Genomic DNA, 20,552 nt, shown 5'->3' on the forward strand with positions numbered 1-20,552 from the left:
GTTACGAGGCGTTGGCGGCACGGCTACTTCGTCGCCTTCGCACGCTCTGCTGCTCATCTCTTGCGCGCGCACTGACGTTGGCGGCACGGCTACTTCGTCACCTTCGCGCGCACTGGAGCCTCGTTACCTTCGCGTGCACTGGAGCCTCGTTACCTTCGCGCACACTGGAGCCTCGTTACCTTCACGCGCACTGGAGCCTCGTTACCTTCACGCGCACTGGAGCCTCATTACCTTCGCGTGCACTGGAGCCTCGTTACCTTCGCGCGCACTGGAGCCTCGTTACCTTCGCGTGCACTGGAGCCTCGTTACCTTCGCGCGCACTGGAGCCTCGTTACCTTTGCGCGCACTGGAGCCTCGTTACCTTCGCGTGCGCTGGAGCCTCGTTACCTTCGCGCGCACTGCTGCTCGCCACTCCCGCAACTCCTACTGCTGCAACTACAACTGCCACCGCTGCTCGCCACTCGCACAACTACGACTCCTACTCTACATCCTCGGGAGGCCCGCGAGGAACCACGGCAGCCTCCCCCGAGGCCTTGACCAGCCCCTCGGTCGGCTCAACCCCACGGCTGCGTTTTTTCGCGCGTACCGAGGCCGGGCACTGCTCGAGCCTTCTCGGCACTGCCGAGCGCGCCTGCGAACTACGTACACGCTCATGGAGTGCCTTCTGGGGGGGCGCATGTAGAGGTTACCTTATTCACATGTCGCGGTTAACTTATCCGCATGTGACGGTTACCAATACCATATGTTTGGTCTAATTCACGTGCACGGGCTTTTGGTTGTGTGGTCGTGACGCACGCGCGGCTGTTGGAGCCACGCCCTCCGAAGAGGGTTTTTGGTTTTATATAAGCCGTTACGACTTCCGTTCGCGAGCAGTTGCTGGAGATTTCTGTACAATAAACAAGCTTTGTACCCAACGAAATGGCCTCTTCTTCTCGCCTTTGGCAACTCCTAAATTACCCTAGAAAAGGATATAAAACGTTAACTCATATATTAAAGCTTTAAACTATAGAAGAAAACACTTTCATGTTACCTTTGAAAATGATTTAAAACGTTAACTCATATATTAAAGGTTTAAACTATAGAACAAAACACTTACATGTTACCTTTGAAAAGGATTTCAAATGTTAACTCATATATTAAAGGTTTAAAGTCTAGAGTGACTATAGACAGCAGTAAATGAATGTCTAACCACGAGAACTGAAGGATTTCATTATGAGGGTCATTATTTAAAGGGAAAGATCCCTATACAGAACCACTCAAGCATGCCATTGTTGATCAACCAAGACATTGAAGTGAAGTTCCCGTTACATAATCAGCCATTACAATTGAATAAACGTGTTTGGAAAGCTGCACATTTCAAAAAATGAAAGCGATAAGTTAGTTTTGATGTTCAGTTTAATATAATCCAAAACAGAGCCCATTCCGACCCGATAAATGCAACACGGCATTAAACACCATGTGCGCATGCGGACCACTTCTCCTCCGACCCGGATGGCTTCCGCAGAGCATACTGGAGTCTATTTTAGAGACCGAGGACTCTTAAATCAGCACAGATATCAGAGGCAAAGCACCACGAGGAACTCTAAAATCAGAACAAGTTTAATGACCGACTCCATACAGATTATAGACATGGCTCAGTCATGCACGACTTTGTGACAGAACAAGCTAGACACAACAGCAATACACAGCGTGTGAATACATCATGTATTGTAACATATGACACTAGTGTAGCTACAGAGAACACTTCCACTTTGTTGTGGGGAATCACCAGCCATGATGAATGGCCTGATTGAAATTCGCAAGTCTTGTAAAAACAGCAAGCCCCAACAAAAAAATGCTACAGAGTCGGTCTCCATTGAGGCGAGAGCACCGATGAAGGCCGGCCACGTCACAGAAAGCATCCCATTTCGAAGGGAGAACCATCCCCCCTCCCTCCTAAGCTTCCCTTTCCCTCCGCCACCCCCTAAGCAGAACAGCAGTGTGAATCCAGCAGCGTCTCTCCTCTCATTGATCTGCTTCCTCCATCAGCAAGCTGCTGCAACCTGCTCACTTCCAAGCAGAGACGCAGTTATAGACACATTCCATGTGGCAGCATCTTCCTGCAAAATACCTTGCATACAAGAAATCCACTTACTACTTACTATAAAAACAATGCCTTTTGCAGTATGAATCACATTGACTGCAGGAAGATGGTGCCACATGCTGAACATCCAGAACCACCTCTACTGCCTGGAAGAGACCATGTGTGGCAGCTTGTCTGGGCACCACAGACTCCAGACATGAATGACATCGGACACATTTTGGAAGCATGGACCGAGAGCTGCAGAAAAGCCAACCTTTGCAAAGTAACACGCAAGAGCTGCAGAAAAGCCAACCTTTGCAAAGTAACACGCAAGAGCAGCAGCAAAATGTTTCCACCTTCAGAAAACTCGAGATCAGGCTGTTATTCAGGATATCATTGACTTGATGCCTTCATGAGTTCAAGCACTGTATGATGTGCTGAGAGATACTGATACCGACATGTAGTCCATTTGGTTTTGTTGATATCACAGGTTGTCAAAGTCTGTTTACAATCGAGCGTGTTCATTTTTATTCTGTCAGGGCACTGTACACAATGTCAAGCAAATGTCAAGCACACAAGAACAGCTAGTCTTTGGTGACTCGGGGAAAGACAGCACTCAATCAGCATTCCACCGCAACACCAAATGTATCCACTGCATCAGATGTGAGCTTCTCCAGCATAAACTTGCTCACACCGACTCTGCTCCTGAACCTTTGACTAGGTCCTTCGCGGAGAGCTGTACCGTTCACTAGTTCCTCCTCGGACATTGTTTCAGTGGGGTTGGAGAATCATCTTATATGTTTCATAGCCTCTAACTCGTGCTACACTTGTGCCTTATTTCAATACTAGTGCCACCTGGATGTATCTTTTGGTAATAGTGGTCTGCCATTGTTGACCTCAGCTCTGGTCATCTCTACCACCGATTAAACCACCTGATGACCAGAAAGTCAGAATAAAAATCAAGAACCCTTTGAGCATGCCAAGACTCCTGTAGATTCAAGTGCTTTGCATAGGTCAGATGAAGACAATCAATGGTGTTGCTATGCCTTCTTTAGAGGATGTAGCTTTGCATTGCAAACACTCCGAGGACCGTCAACTCCATTCACCTGACAGTATAATTTCCTCATCTGCATTTAATTGACCATGTGCCAACCAGATTGAGCAAGCTAATAATAATATCAAACTCTCTCATTCCGATGGAGGTAAATAACTATTTTATTGCACAATCATTCTGAACACATTGTGCCCTTTGTTCAACATGCAAAAATTGAATGTTGGATGTTTGAAGAACCAACAAAAACAAGGATACTAAAATCAACCAAACAAATGCAAGGCATGCCAGAAAGTAAATGCTACGTCAGCATCGTACTTCGTCTTGCCGGAAATGTCAAACCAGTGAAAATGAGCAAAATGAAAACACTTTCTATTTCATTACAACTCTGCTTTGAAGAGAGGGTGCACAATTCCAAACCAGTCTGAAACCAAAACCCTTTACCTTATTTACAGAAGTATCAAACCTTTCAGTGGTATAAACCTCAACTTTCATCGTGTGCAGCTGTGGGTTATGGGAGGAACACTACAGAGTTAAACATGAAGTTATCCCTTTGATAAAATGAGACGCAAGCATTAAATGAAATAATAATTAAGACTGAAAAACTCAATTACTCGATCTGACCATTGCCGATTTTTTTCACTTTACATCCGTATAAGCAGAAGTGTACCATTTGTTATTCCAATCGATTCTCAGTATTGTCCACTTGCATGAAAGATTTTAAAACAAAAATTATTTTAAACTTCACCGATACGGTCTGGCACCCCGCTCTGCTCACCAAACTCTCCTCCTATGGTATCCATGGAAATCTCCATTCATGGCTGGCGGACTTCCTCTCTCGTCGTAGTCAATGTGTGGCCCTGAATGGTTTTCTCTCATCTCCCCTTCCTGTTCTGGCTGGAGTTCCCCAAGGTAGTGTTCTGGGCCCTGTGCTTTTTCTGGTCTTCATCAATGATCTCTCCGACTCTCTAAAAAATCCTCTCTATCTCTTTGCTGATGACTACACCGTCTGCCGCTCCATATCTCATCCGTCAGATCGTCAGCCTGCAGCCTCCTCACTCTCTGCAGACCTGGACAAAATCACAGACTGGTCAAACAAGTGGAACATGTCTTTCAATCCTGACAAATCTCTCACTCTTACGATGTCTCTCCGAAAAGACCGACTGGACAACCCTCCCATCCACTTTCTGAATAATCCTCTCCAAGAAGTTCTGTCACTCAAGCTTTTGGGTCTCACTATCTGCCATGATCTTTCCTGGGAAAACTACATTTCCAAACTGGCCCCCAATGCCAGTCGCCGACCGGGCATCCTCCGTCGTGCGAAGTCCTTCCTTGGCACACCTGAGCTCCTCACACCACATACAAAGCTTTCATCTGCAGCTCAATGGAATACTATTCTCCCCTCTGGGCCAGTGCTCCTGCCTGTCCCCCAAATACTCCTACAGGTCGCACAAGATCTGCCAGCAACCCTCTTCTGGTTAAACTGCCAAAATCAAGACTATGCTCACCTTCACTCTTTCATTCCTCTTTTCTCCCACCTCTGGAACAAACTCCCTCACTCTCTTCAATCCCACTCATCCCTCCAGGTCTTTAAAACAGCTGTTCACCACCATCTCTTATCTTCCCCCATCCAAAACCTTGATCTTTTCTTCCCCTGTTAATTCACCCCAGATCCACTTTTTTGAAATACCGACTTCTATCCTGGAAGTCCTAGCTGTGTCCATGTGATTTTTTTTTTACCTCTCCCACCTCCCCCTTTCCCATGCCTCCTCCCCCCAAGCCCTGCCCCTTCAACAGATCTCCCGACGTCCCTGCTCTCAAATGTTGTGCTTGTGTGCTTCCCTCTCTCTCCCCATCTTGTCTCCCGCTCCATTTATTTCGTCTGATGTGTCCGTTTTTTTTTTTTGTCATTAATGTTAGCTCTTACACAAGCCTCGATCTTGTATACCCAAAAAAAAGAAGGAAAAAAACTTTTCCTTTCAATATATCCGAAAAATTTATTTAATGGTCACAGTTAATGCCACCTTTTTGTGTCGTGTGCTTAAGGTGTAGTTTGGCCCAAGTGTTTCACAAAATAGCTGGCTAGGCCTAATGTTCGACTGGAGCCGATTTGGCCGGAAACTTCAAATTTGTTCAGGGTGCCTGTGAAAACTCGAACATACTTTGTGAATGACACTATGGGATATTTAAGGTCCACCATCTAATGGTAGCAGATGGGATATCCGGTGTACCATCCATTTGATTGATGACACTTTGTGATACAATAATACTCAGACTGCAAAACACGTATCTTCCTAGACCCTTTACAGTCAGGTCGGAAATCAAACCCAGGCTAGACAGCTTAAAAGTACGTACCTCTGCACCACCCTGTCAGGCTAGCGACACTAATCAAATCATTAATCACTATTAATTAATCATTAAATAATTAATTATTAAATAATTAATATTGAATAAATAATTATCAAAACATTATTCAATTATTAATTAATCATTAATCACTAATCAAATCATTCAATATCTGAAGCACAACATCCTGATTCTTACTTTTTACAAAGTCCTTTTGCATATTAGGGGCACGTATGTTAACACAGCAATACGGAAGCTTCCAACATTCTTCCAACCAGCTCATGACAATGAAAGAGACTGTATGTTGTCAGTTTTTTGTATCCTACTTCTCTTCCATTTTCACCTGTCAGAAATACCCTTCTTCTTTATAAGTGCTGGAAACCCGACAGGGCTTGTATTTACCACTGCAAGGAAGTTCCCATATTATTCAGAAACCTCTTCTTCATAAGCTGCCAAAATCTTGAAACCGACTTACAAAATTCCAAAGTTCAAATGGTACTCTCAAGAACAAAATGATGAATCAATTGCAATTTTAGTCATAGGAAATATTTTTGCAAAGGTGATAGTTGATGTTGATGAGGTGTTGAGGACCTTCCATCGAAATGGAGGATCAAAGTGGAAAAATAGCAAAGTCTTCTAAGAATACTCAGTGGGATACTCTGGCCTGGATTATGCCGGCAAATACTTTTTTTCAATCAGGAAATAAAGGCATGTCCAATTAATCTAATACAAAATGCATTCCTGGTTTTAAAAAGTATAAAAATAAACAATCCTTTTCCCACTTACCCAGACTACATCACTGGCTTTTCATAATCACAGAGGAAGCAGTAGGTGCATGTTGCCCTGTCCCTTTTTACAAGATTAATACATATATAGCTGGGTATTCTGAAAACATGAAAGATTGGAGAAACAAAAGCCATAAAAGCACAGGATTATGAAAAGGAAGTGGAAAGTAGTAACCTTGCTTCATGTCATACAGTTCTTCGAATTTGGCTCCATCAAGGAAGCAGGATTTGACAAAAATGGATTACAAGTTTACTAGAGTTTACTAGAGTAGCCATAAATGTAAAATCACAATCCAAGTTACATTCAAATTTCAACTTAGGATGTTCCTTTAAATAAATATAAAAGTTTATCTAAACAGCCAGGCAGCTGTCACCTGACACAAAAAAACATAGAGCAGGAAGTGAGGAAAACCCAAACTTGCATAACCCTGATAAAAACTTCTAAGTTCAGCTTCCATGCAGCACTAAAATAATGCCCTGCCTTATCCTTGGGCTGGAAAGGCCAAACCAAAAAACTCAACTAATGAATTGGGGTGCAGCTCTTACACTTACATATTAATGTCCAGAGCAACCGTATTGCCGTAGTTAACATCTTTACCGCACGATTATAAGGACTTTATTCAAAAGTACCGTGAAGTTATTGAATGGTCTCATTATAGGGAATTTAAAACTTCATCAAACCTTCGGGCAAATGTAAAAATTGATGAAATGAATCAAACGACTAATCATTCAATAATGTTGAGCGATATCCAATAAAATCAAGGACACAAAGATTACAAAGTCAATCATGGGCCAATCCATGGTAGCAGCACCCACACAGAAAGATTGTTTTTTAATCCTGAAAATTTACCGACATTGAATGTTCCATTGATGGTAAATTTCGGCATTTGCTGTAAAGTGGGGGCGAGGTGGGGGCAGATAAATGCAGGAATGATGACTTTTAGAAACTTTATCAGTGTTTCACTTTAAAGTTTAAATTGAATGAGAAATTTCTGGTGATTATCAAGCATGTTATCCGCTAAGGTTCTTATTCACAACTTACCACTGAAGGCATGAAGGTGTACAGTGCAGAATAATATTTATACCATAACAGTGCAATAAACACCACGATACATTAAAAGCACTTAAATGCAAACTGCAACTGGCGTAATTACATGACATCGTCTGGAGTAACAAAATGCTTCCGTTTCCCATTTACGTAGTAATATCATTGTCAATGCTTTGCATTAACAATATGGATATACAAAAATAAAAGATACATTCACTTGGATAAAGCCCATGCGGTTAGTTGTGTGGTTGATGGGATGTTTAACAAATGGTATTCATTTGGGAAGAACCCACAAATCAATCTCATGTTCAGCAGAATAAACGACAGGTGTCCACTTGTTCAATTAAAAACAAGATGGAGAATTGCTTTGCAATGCATGTCCCCTACTGGTCCCAATGAATGTTCTCGCTCCAAGCACTGAGCAATTACGAGCCATATATGGTAAGATAAATCGTTTTAGGTATGCAAAGCTATAGAATAAGTTGCAGTTTCTGTAACTTATCATAATAAAGCCATGTACAAAGTTTCAATTCAACAGGTGGGAAAAAAAGTCTGGAAAACTGGACCCATGTATAATGTGACATTTTCAAAGTCCAAAAAGGGCGTAACTCTGTGAAAAATTGGCGAAATGCCCCGAAACTCAAACTTGTTCTGTAACTTACCATAACAAAGCCATGTACCAAGTTTAAATTCAATATTTTAACGGGTATGGGGAAAAAGGCAGGAAAACCCAAAGGTGGAACGGACAGACAGACAGAGCAAACCTATAGTCCCCTCCCGTGAAACCGGTACGGGCCAATAAAAAGCCCCTGCAATAGCAATCCACCAATTACAAAAGACACAAACTGTAAACAAATTTGGCAGCAACAAACAACGAACAAAACAAATGATGACCTTCAGTGTTTCATGCTCTGAATAAGCTATATTGATAATTAAACAGATTATGCAACGACTGACCCCTCTTGCAAACTGTGACCCTTGAGAGAAAATTAAATTGATCAAAACAAATAAAGCCTCCAGTGTCACAGATTAAGCTTCTGGTCCTGGCTAACATGGTCCCCTTACAGACGAGATCAATTTTGCTGACAACGGCCTCCAAAGCTGAGAATACAGTTCCAGATTCATTTCATCCAAGTGTTGCAGAGTCATCTTCACTGGTAATCATCCTGTATGTCCATTTCAGTGTCAAACTCGTGGATTTATTTTGCACTTATGGGTCGACGTGCACCGATCTTTCTGCTAACATGGACCAACTTGTATCCAAATACCCCAACTCTATTCCTCATCTGCACCATTTCAACTTCTCCCACGCCAGATGGCTGCAGGTTAGCACTGCAACAAACAGTGATGGCTCTGCAGCGAATACCTTCTGCAATTCCATTAGTAGGACCCAATCTGTGATTTCCCCAACCCAGATCTCCACTCCTACCTACCTCTGGGCCCTCAAAATAACCAACATTGTCTGGTTGGCCCAGTGTCTGTTTTTTTTTGCTCAGGTTGACTCGCAGGGGCTGCAGTCTGCTCTACCGTAAAAGGATTGGTTTTCCATCTCCTCCGCATCTGCATCTAAAAAAGGTGTCCTCTTTTCCTGGACAATGAATCCTGTGGCGAGGCAGTAGCTATCAAACAGCTTGTTTCTCATCATCAAATGGTAACATCACCTGACCACCTCTCTGTCATCTTGCTCTTATATGAGCTCAGAATATGTTTACCAAAAAAAGAAAGATCAATAGACAAACATTGAATGATGTAATTGTAATTTTCACTTTGTAAAAAGGGAAAAACATCATAAGGTGACATGAGGTGAACATATATAACTGAAAATAGTTAACTAATGCTTTTGATGCACCAACCTGGTTATGTGAATGACCAATGTACAGCAGAAGGAATTACTCTCAGAAAGCACAATGTGGGTGAAGGTGTCACACTCAGCTGCTGCAGTACGTCTTTATGGAAGGTGCTGATTAAGTGACCCTCTGCCAAATACACTATCAACTTGCCATACGACCCCAACGTTGCCACGTGATAATGTGCTGGAGATGTGTGTAAATGATAAGCAGACATCTTGAAACATTGTGATCCACAAGAGATTTTAAAAATCAGAGCTGGGATAGATAAATGCAACTGAAATGTTTGCGCATGCTCCCTGACGACTACGTTGGGCTGTAGAAGGAGCACAAGTTACGTGTGTTATCCCGAAGAAAGCCAATCATTAACCGGATACCTTTTATTCTTTAACTTATTTACAGGTGCTTGCACTTCTGCTGGTCCAATGAGCCTTATCTGTAATCCAAAATTATTACAATGAAAACTTTTCCTTATTTAAGTGGTAACAAGATGACCATTCGTTTCACCATCCATGGCAATACATTCAGGAAGTGTTTGTACCAAGGGAGAATATGAAACAAGGCATTGAAGGATGTTCCTATTGCAGTGATGCAAAGCTATGGCTTATATACACAATGTAATGAGCACTTCGATGCCAGTCCTGTAGTAGTGGGCAGGTAAAAACAGTACTTGTGGGTACGGGAGTGGGGAATTGCTTCCAACAGCATAATAAATCATGTTCATCATCAGAAACCACCTACCAAGGATGAAGTAAGACAATCTAAAGACTTCAAATGTACCACCTGATCAACAGGACTGGCAACTTAGGTGAGCTTTCAATCACTGACATAAAAATCAAAATCAATTTCTCATACGGCACAAGACAAATGTAGCATGGAAGACTGTTACATATTGCGTACAATGTTTCGTGTGTTATGGTGGAACTTCGGGATACAGGATTACAAGATGAACCACGTTACACCAAAGAAGCACGTTACGGTATAATACGGCCACACGGCACTGCGTGGTGGCTCAGCGTGGCATGACTGGGAGGATCGACGTGCTGCTGTATCCGTCAGCATTTTGTTGGGTTTCCAGATGTCTGGAGAACAAGAAAGCAAAGTAATCCGAGAATGAGTAGCTTAGTGATATTTCAATAAACATGACAAGTTTGTTTTTTCATTCCTTTCTCATTGGTCTTTATCTGAACCATAGGTCCGAAGATTGAGATGAATTCTTGTTTATTTCCTACCTCCAAGACCTAATGGCTTCTGGCACAGCCACTTACTGGTATATGCTTTAATGTTCCCTCCCTGATAAAACAAAGCATCACACTGGATTTAACACAGGACAAAGCAGATTGTTTAAACTCAACTATTGCTCCATGGCCCCACCTCTCTTCCAGTCCTAGCACGGTGACGTTTTCTCACAAGGAGAGAACTTCCTAGCTATATGATGTGTTTTCAACAAATGTATGTTAGTCTCACAATTTACAGTATTTGATACTTTCATGCCTTGATCAGTCCCAGGTACCTCCCACATGTCACAGGTGCCCTCCCAACCCCACCCCTCCTTCCCCACTGAGCTACATGACCTGCCACCCAGTACAGAGCCTGTGGAACTGAAAGCTCTACTCAAGGAGTCACACCATTTGAGGCAGTACAGATGACTCTGCCCTGTGTGAGGTTATACAAGAAGCAGTGCACATGGGTACGAGGAAGAAAAAGGCAGAAGATGCCAAGCTAAGAGAAAGCGCATGTGAGCATTCATCGGAAGGAGTTGGAGTGAAGGGGAATAGCAGAGAGGAGTTGTTGCAGAGGAGGTGCAGGAGAATGACACCAAGCTACCAGGGAGTGTGTGGCAGCACTGCAGTTGTTGGAGAGAATGAGCAGGAGGAGAATGACACCAGGAAAAGAAAGAAGGCAGTAGATGCCAAGACAAGAAGCATGCATGGGTGATAAAGGAAGATAGGAGTTGGAGAGAGAGAGAAGATCAGAGAAGAGTTGCTGCAGAGTTTGTGCAGGAGAATGAGACCATGAACTTTCAAATTTGTCTCCCTCCTCTAAAACTGGTGGCACCTTGTTAGGTCTGTCCCTGGTGTATGCCCTGCTCCATCCCTTCCCTATCTTTAAATGGCACTACAGCCGACTCTTCTCACGAGAATGCTGAATGCCTCAATTCTATGTTTGCTTCCAAATCTTGTGTCCCCAACCCCTCACTCTTCGGTATTTACCATTCCCTGTCGTACCCAACTGCTCCCAGACTCTGTCTTTTGCTCCTGATAATTTGGAGAAGATTCTTTCAACCCTTGATTCCGACTCGACAACTGGACAACTGGACTGAACGGCATCAGCTCACGTGTCCTAAAAACTTGCTCTCCTGCTCTTGCACATCCTCTATCTGTGCTTTTCACCCTCTCGTTTGCACAAGGTAATCTTCCATCTGCTGTGAAATCCGCCAACATCACTGCACTAGATAGAAGGAGCAAAAAACGGATCCCCTCATCTACAGACATAGCAGCTTCCAATCATCAGCAAGGTCATGGAATCAATCATCACATTTGATATGAAATCTTTCCTTTTCTCCAACAACCTCATCTCAGATCATCAATTTGGTTTCAGACCATTTAACTCTACCTTGGACATGCAGCTTATACTCGCCCAACAATGGATGGAGGCCCTCAATGTCAGACATGATATCAGGACTGTCTCCCTGTACATACTGTATCTCCTCACAGACGACAAAGCCAAACCACAGGCAATTACCAATACAGCCGTCGATGTTCCAGATGAGCTGAACACTTTCTATGCACGTTTCGAGGTGAATAACACTGACCTATCCCTCAAGGCCAATGGCTCCCCCAAGGACTTTGTCTGAGGCTGATGCAAGTATAACCTTTAAACAAGTTCAGGCTCATAAAGCCACCGGGCCGGATGGGGTCCCGTCTCATGGCCTAAAATTCTGCTGACCAGCTGGCTACATTGTTTACTGACAATTTTAACATCTCGCTTTTTTTGACCGTTGTACCTATATGTTTGAAGAAATCTGTTATTAGTCCTGTGTCTAAAAAATATCTAAGGAGTCATGCTTTTTTTTTTTTTTTTCTTCTTCTTTTTTTGTATACAAGATCGAGGCTCGTGAAAGAGCTAACATTAATCACACAAAAAGTCAAACCGACACACAAGACACAAAAAGTAAGGGGAGCGGCAGACAAGATGGGGAGAGAGGAGAGAGGGGAGAGAGGAGAGGGGAGAGGGGGAAGGACACAAACACAACATTTGAGAGCAGGGACAATGGGAGAAATGTGGGAGGGGGAGGGCTTTGGGGGAGGTGGGAGAGGTATAAAACATATGAACACTGCAAGGACTTCCAGGAAAGAAGTTGGAATAAAAAATAATAATAAAAAGTGTATCTGGGGTGAATTAGCGGGGGTAGAAGAGATCAACGTTTTGGATGGGGGAAGATAAGAGATGGTGGTGAACAGCTGTTTTAAAGACCTGGAGAGAGGAGTGGGATTGAAGTGAGTGGGGGAGTTTGTTCCAGAGGTGGGAGAAAAGGGGAATGAAAGAGTGAAGGTGAGCAGAGAGCCTAGATTTTGGCAGTTTAACCATAAGAGGGTTGCAGGCAGATCTTGTGCGACCTGAAGGAATATTGGGGGGACAGAGCACAGAGAGAGCTGGGGGAGCAAGGCCGGAGAGGAGTCGGTAGAAGACAGAAAGACCACCAACCTGCCTGCGGTGAGTGAGTGAAAGGCCCTCGGAGTTAACTTCATCGCAGGAGATTCCAATGATTCTGAAAGCTTTGGTTTCAAGAGCGTGAAGCCGAGCTCGGTGTGAGGCAGGAGCACCAGCCCAGAGGGGGGAACAGTATTCCATTGAGCTGCGGATGAAAGCCTTGTATGTGGTGAGGAGCTCAGGTGTGCCAAGGAAGGACTTCGCACGACGGAGGATGCCCAGTCGGCGACTGGCTTTGGAGGCCAGCTTGGAAATGTGGTTTTCCCAAGAAAGATCATGGCAGATAGTGAGACCCAAAAGCTTGAGCGACAGAACTTCTTGGAGAGGATTGTTGAGAAAGTAGATGGGAGGGTTTTCCAGTCGGTCCTTTCGGAGAGACATTGTAAGAGTGTGTGATTTGTCTGGATTGAAAGACATGTTCCACTTGTTTGCCCAGTCTGTGATATTTTTCCAGGTCTGCCGAGAGTGAGGAGGCTGCAGACTGCCGATCTGAGGGATGAGGAATGGAGCGGCAGATAGTGGAGTCATCAGCAAAGAGATAGAGAGGATTTTCCAGAGAGTCGGAGAGATCATTGATGAAGACCAGAAATAGCACAGGGCCCAGAACACTACCTTGGGGAACTCCAGCCAGAACAGGAAGGGGAGATGAGAGATATCCATTCAGGGCCACACGTTGCCTTCGACCAGAGAGGAAGTCCGCAAGCCATGAGTGGAGATTTCCATGGATACCATAGGAGGAGAGTTTGGTGAGCAGAGCTGGGTGCCAGACCGTATCGAAGGCACGTGATATGTTAAGTGAGACAGCTCTGATTTCCTGTTTGGCATTGAGGACCTCCATCCATTGTTGAGACAGCAGAAGCAACATGTCCAGAGTAGAATGACCTGGTCTGAATCCAAATTGATGATCAGAGATCAAGCCATTGAGAAGAGGAAGGATTTGATATCCGAAGCAATGATGCAAAGTCAAATGCCATGACTTTGCTGATAATTGGAAGCAGGCTGATTGGTCTGTTGTTGCAAGGATCTGTTTTTGCTCCTTTTTTGTGTAATCCAGTTGCAGAATCAAATTGCTTAAAGGTCCAGTTGCTTAAATGATATTCCTGTGCCGTAAATGACTTGGAAATATGTAATGGAATTATTTTTCTTAATCTATTCCAGAAATATTCCCCGCTCTAGCAGGGAAAATGGCCTTAAAATGCATGTTGTGTTATGTTGTATTCCAGAAATAAAAAGAAGCATTTAAAAAAATCTTGTCTCCCTTTGTTGTGAATAGCAGGGTCTTATCTGTTATGTACTTTCTCACTCTTCCCTTCTCTTCACTATTCATTTTTCCATTACCACCATATCCACCCCACCCCCATCTCTACCCATCTCTCCACCAATACCATCAACATGCCACACACAGGTTAGAAAGCACCATTTTGGTGTAAGGAATGCTGGGACGGGGACTTTTATCGGGGACAGGTGAGATTAGCCAAATGGGCTTTTCTTGTGCTTCGTAAACTGTGTGAGAATACAGTCAATCCCATGCTTTAAAATGCAGAGGAAAGAAGAAGCAGAGAGTGGAGATTAGGGGAGTGGGAGATGATAGGTCTATAATAAACTCGGCAGCTCGTTTGGCATACACAATATGCACTGACCAGCGCAGCTAGGCCATGTCGGGCACCAGCGAGTGCAGCTGCACACTCATCAAGACGTGCAAGGCATGCAGCAAGACGAGCCGCACGTCCTCGTTCATCACATGCGCCCAGCTCAAGCTCCGATACACGTGCCTGTAGCAGCTCTGCTTTTTCCTCACTTTCCTAAAAATGTGGTTGTGAGCAAAGAAGTTGTGAATCGCAATGTGTTGAGAAGTGATCACAACTCCGAAATTGTTGAATACAAGTTTCTAAACATCTCTTAAGTTTTGTATTGCAAAGAACTAAAATGTTGAGATGGCAGGTGCAAAATGTTCCACATTGTATATCAAAAGAATCATCTAATGAAAGAGTTACTGTTTGGGTAAAAGGTGATTTAGGGGGCAGAGCAGAAGGTATGGGAAATAAGAAATAAACAAATTCAGACCTGAAGCTTCAACAATGCAGCCTCCCTCTCACTCTCCCGCTCTCTCTCCATCTCTCGGGAATCTTCAAGCTGCAGTCGCAGCAGCTCCAGCTCCTACAAGATACAGAGCAACCCTTTTGCATTAAAAAGAACGAACTACACTATGCACTTGTATTTCAAGGCGGTGACCACTGACCAGGCTTGGAGACCAACTTTGACATTTATCTACCAAAGAAAAGTTGTGGCTCATGGTAACACCAAGGAACACCATGGACCACACATCTTCCATAAGTAGCACAGAAGTAAATTTTGCGATTTTTATGACGTGTGGTTTTCAGGAAGAGATAGAATGAGGAAGTGACACTTTTCAAGGTTGAATGATATTACTAATCATCTGCATGGTAGTAGTTGTGCAGTTACAATTTTGCTTTACAGGTGCTCAGACAGGAATGTTGTCACAGCCTGCCAGACAGATGAATGATTAATTTTCCAGCACAAGGTAATATTGTTCCCAAAGTGGTACAAAGCATCATCAAGAGAAAGGTAATCTCACTATAATTCACCAATGTCCGTTCGTCCGTTCGAAGGTACCGCAAAAACGACTGAACTGATCGCAACGATATTTTGGGTGGGTCCTGGACCCCCTGGAGTAAAATGGGCTAGATTGTTTTTCCAATTTTTCCAATTTTCCAGTTTTTCCAAACACGATGGAATAATATTTACCGATATGAACAGTGATGTGGCTTTTGTTGAAATTCTACAAATACTGTTTATTCTACGTACCAGGAGAGAGTAGATCGACTCCTGACGAACTCTTCCTATATAAACGTGCGGCTCCGAAGTAACACGGCAGCGTGTGCAAAGCGACTGAGAAACAGGTGTAGCGGCCGCTTCCATGTTACAGATTCGGCGCGCACTCTTCACACATAAATGTGCGACTGAGAAAGACGTGTAGTGGCCGCTTCCATTTTGCAGAATTCAATCTTTTTTCAAAATGGGCACCATGTACTGTTTAGATTTTGATGATTTGCGTGTGATATAATTCAACGGATGTTTATATGAATCATTTAAAATAAAAGAAAACCTTCAATTTCTGATATTTTGCCTTTTCATTTGGGCTTCCCAATTGAAGCCCCGCCCATAGGGCGGGTACCGTTACTAGTCTATATAAACCAAGAGCAGGATTGGTCTGAGGATGCTGTCGCCGTGGATGCCTTCAAAGGAAGATCAGGAAAAAAGGTGGCACTGGTGAATAGTGTTACGTTTGTGGGGGGTAGGCAATACCTTAGTCCAGGTAGAATTGCATAGGTAGTGTGCTCCGACTGTCATGAAGAAGAAGAAACCCCATGTATTATAAGTAGGGATCTGGCAGACCGCATGTCGTGGAAGAGTGTATCTTTGTTCCCATCACGAGGGGTGGGGTTATGTTAATTAGTTAGGGATTATGGGTAATTAATCCCCTGTATGTAATGGCCTTTGTTCCTTATGACACGTGCAGCACACACACCTAACAAGAAATTGCGCATTTAGAACACTAAATAAAACCAACCGGAAGCAGGACATTGAGCACTACCACTGATAACACCGACCTGGTGAGCACACAGGCACAGGCAGGGCTGTGGGGCCACGCCCCGAAGAGCAGTGATTGGTCCAGGATTGATTGGCGCAAGGACGCCTAGGATGGGACTATGGGATTGGTGGAGCAGGCACGGATGATGTCAGAGCCTTGAGTATAAAAGAAAGCTCTGCTGACATTTTCTCCTCTTGGCTTTCCCTCTCACTCTCTTGATTTCCACGCTTTTTCTTTGGCTCTCGAGTCCTGGTTTTGACAACGAACGGTCGAGGCTCTGGACTTCCTCGCATTGTCTGGCTTTGGTGTTGGTGAATGAGATCGTGAGGACAACTGTGGCTGGAGTGACTGAGCGGGCACGGCCTGTTCGCTTTGCGCATGGAGCCAGGTGAGGCCTGGTTCGCGCCCACAGGCAGTGCAGCCTGCGGTTTCACACGCAAGGACGTAGAGGCCTGTGACGATCTTTGACGATTCCTGACGGGGTTCAAGAGAAACTCGGAGCTAAGTGCCCACAATAAATAACACACATTTATTTTCGTTCTTTTATATTTCCCTTTGTCTGTATTCGGGTCTGTGTGGGGACGTCCCATTTAGGATATTAGTCTTATCGTGCATTTTCTTGTTTGCTGGCATTTATTTTCATTAAACCTATTTATTTGTACATTTTAATTCCATGTCAGTTTGAGTTAATTGATTATACAGGTGCGAAGACGTCGGGTGGAAGCCGCCCAGGTAAGTTCGTCATTTTCCTTTCCCTCGCGTGTAAAGAATACCATCATTTTTGGATTGAACGCCTTGGATTAAAGCCCGTTTGGTCATCCATGTTGCCCTGCGGTGTTCACTATAGGGTAGTCACATGACAATAGTTTGGAAATTAGAGGACATTGGACGTGAACACACAAACAAGACCATGACCCCTCTTCATTGGATGTGAACACACAAACAAGACCATGTCTCTCCTCTTTGAGTGCTTTTTTATTGGCAAAACCTGTCTGTAGTGACACGTTCACCAGTTCATCCTATGAGGAGCAGCCATGGCTGCCCCAAGCTGCGGGATCCCACCCTCAAAGAAGATTGTCAAAAGCGACAGAGAGGTGAGATGAGGTCAATAGTATAGGAAGTCGGTGAGGGGCTGCGAGATCCCGCCTTAGAGAACATTGTTGAGAGATCCATAGAAGCGCAGCGTGGGGGAAGAACGAGGTCAAAAAGGGGAGGGGTGAGCCGGAAGGATAAAACACACTCCCAATGGGTGGGCAGAACACAGGTGTGATCGGAGGAGGTAGGGGGGTTACCCACCTTTGTAGCTCACTCAGCTTTTGAGCAATTTCACCGTTTTATGATTTGAATAACACAGCCACTTAACTCCTACAAATGACAGGATAAAACCGAATGGCTCACACTTGTACATGCTGTAATGCATAAAAAGCACAATTTGTCATTGCTAAAGAAATACAAATCTGATCAACACATCCCTCAAATATAATATCAAGCCAGCAGAAACTTTAGGGACGTGAGTTAAGCAGTACATTAATTAGTCGACATTAAAGATGTCACGGTGTCCTTCGTGAAAAGTAGGCAAGCAATCGCCAGCATCATGAACAAGATCCAAATTCTTACCCTAACCTTGTGTTCCCCCTGTCCCAAGGGAACAAAGTGCAAAAGTGTCAATCCCCACCCCTCTTACCCCCCAAAGAAGTCGCTACGCCCTTTAGCTGGGCATGCAGATGCTTAGTAGTAATAGTAGTAGTTACCCTGGCCAGAGGAGAGGGTATTGCATTTGAGTCAGTTTGTTTGTCTGTCTGTTTTTCTGTTTGTTCGTCCGCACAGAATAAATATGATTTTCCCTGCAACCGTTGGTCCGATTAACAGGAAATTTTCACCATAGGTGCACCTCCACCTGTAGAATGTTTTTAATGATAATTATGACGTCACAAGTCACGTGGTTCGGCCGCCATCTTGGAAAAACCGAAAAACTTTGCACCTCCATATCTCCGAAAACGCTGAATAGAAAAATTTGAGACATGGCTCATTGTAAAGAACTCTCCATGGGGAATAAAATATGGTAATGATGATGTCATAGGTGCCTCCATTATGACGTCATAATTCGACAAGTACAAAACTTCATCCGATCAAGATGAAATTTTTGAGCATGATCTCAGGATAAATTGGTGGAGAAAAAAAAAAATAATGACGTCATCGGCCATGCCTTAAAAACCTTAAAGACTTAACACAAAAGCCTTAAAAACCACTGAAAACACATCCTGGCGAGGGTCTGCAATCTATGATTGCTCTTTCTTGTTTCATCTGTGAGTGGAACAACAGCACAGAAGGAGCTGTGCCATACTTTTTACAGAGCATTGGTGTTGTTGAAGCTGTTTATTGGCATGGGTTATATATACTGGGTGGTTTGCCATTGCCTACCCAGCAGTCTGTCAGCACAGAAATTTTGGAATTTGACCAGCTTGCGATATTAACAATAAGAATTTGTGATAACCTGCCTACTCTGGGCAATGGACACCATGGGATCTGTAACATTCATCAACTAATGCTATCAGATGGGACGCCCAGTTTAATGTCCACACACATTGCACGAGCACACGCATTGATGAACAGTTCATAGCAGAGTCGAGATTCAAACCCAGGCTAGACAGGTCAGATGCGAGTGTGACAGCACAGAATAGGGCTTCGCTGCCTTTTTCTGTGTCAGAATTTCTGTGTTTATTCATATTAATCAAGGAAGCAGAATGTGTGAATTAATTCCGATTTGCACTTACATTTTGACTTCTACAATAATATGGATGTTAGAAGTGCTTGAATTAGCTCAAGAGGAGGCAGAAGAGGATAGGAATAGGGCAGTTCGCCGACGAGCATTGCAAATCTTCGAGGATAAATGCAATCCTCTGGAGAAGTTTGACAATATAAAATTTATCCGGAGTTACAAATTCCCGAATGAATCATTTCATTGGCTGCTGAATCTAGTGTTTAAAGATGACCTGGATCAACCTACAATGAGGAACAATGCATTGAATGCCTTCCGAAAATTGTCTGTGGCGCTGAGATTCTATGCAAAGGCATCATTTCAATTGGATGTTCGATGTATGTGCAGTGCTTCACAGGCTAATCAGCTGCTTAAATGCACACAACTAAACGGCTGTTTTGCTCCCTTCGTAAATTGCTATTTTGACAGGTGATTAGCTGTGCGCGTACAACAATGTTTGTGTCAGCGTTTAAGGGTTAGGGCATGTGTTAGCAAGACACTCGCTAAACGCATTTCAAAAATTCGGCCCTACATGGTTTTTTTGCCTTTTTCATACTGTGGAAGTGTAAAATTTATCTATGAATCAAGTGATTTTTATGAGCCACAACCTGTAAAAATCGTGTCTTTGGGACCTGCACACACACATTTTCTCCGACCAAATTTTTGTGTAGGTTAATCATCGCTGGAATGTTGGATTGAGTCTCCCCAAATGATAAATGATTCTGTCGAGTAATGATTCAGAAAATCATTATTGCGATATGCTTAAAAAAAAAAATGTTTTGTACTGAGTTCTGTAAGTAAAGATATTGTTTCCTTGGTAAATAATACAAACTAGCATCTGGTGCCACATTGTCTAACCAGGTTATCTGAAGTAATTAGCATTCATTTAACTGGTTTACAATTTCCATTGTGTTTGGTAAAACTAATTACAATCGATGCTTGCTTGCCAATGCGCTTGGTAAACAAGTTTTCGTTGTGACAAATCGTCTCAGTACGAGGTCTGAAACTACCATTGTTTTAATAAATTAGATGTAAATATTTGTAAGGTGTGTCCCCTCCCACTTTTGCCTACGTGACTTATGGAGGTTGGCAATTCAAGTGTACCTTTCTCTCTCTCTTTCCGACTTGCGATCCACTTACAAGTTAATCTAATAACTAGTTTTTAAAATGGCATATGGAATTGTCAACGTTCTCAGTAAATCTTTCAAAAGAACTATAATTAAACACTGAATCAAATAAAGCTTATAGCTTATTAGGATTTGATAAAGGTTAGTCTAAAGTGTAAAAATCCTTTAAGCTTATTCCAAATATCCACCACGTGCATGCAG

At 43.4% G+C, this 20,552-nt stretch overlaps 1 protein-coding gene across 2 annotated transcripts in view; it reads right to left on the minus strand.

The window, feature by feature from the left end:
* Positions 1-7,029: 7,029 nt before the first annotated feature.
* The window catches only part of LOC137425321 (homer protein homolog 3), an 89,544-nt gene continuing 76,021 nt past the window's right edge, over positions 7,030-20,552 (minus strand). For both annotated transcript variants that reach the window (XM_068113624.2, XM_068113623.2), the window contains exons 8-10: positions 14,918-15,010; positions 14,494-14,655; positions 7,030-10,221 (exon numbers count right to left, since the gene is read on the minus strand). In XM_068113624.2, the coding sequence (XP_067969725.1) occupies positions 10,195-10,221; positions 14,494-14,655; positions 14,918-15,010 (282 nt within the window). In that variant the 3' untranslated portion in view covers positions 7,030-10,194. The remainder of the gene's footprint in view (positions 10,222-14,493; positions 14,656-14,917; positions 15,011-20,552) is intronic.

The sequence above is a fragment of the Myxine glutinosa genome, chromosome 4 (assembly GCF_964187855.1).
Source record: "Myxine glutinosa chromosome 4, kmMyxGlut1.1, whole genome shotgun sequence".
Classification (NCBI taxonomy): Eukaryota; Metazoa; Chordata; class Myxini; order Myxiniformes; family Myxinidae; genus Myxine; species Myxine glutinosa.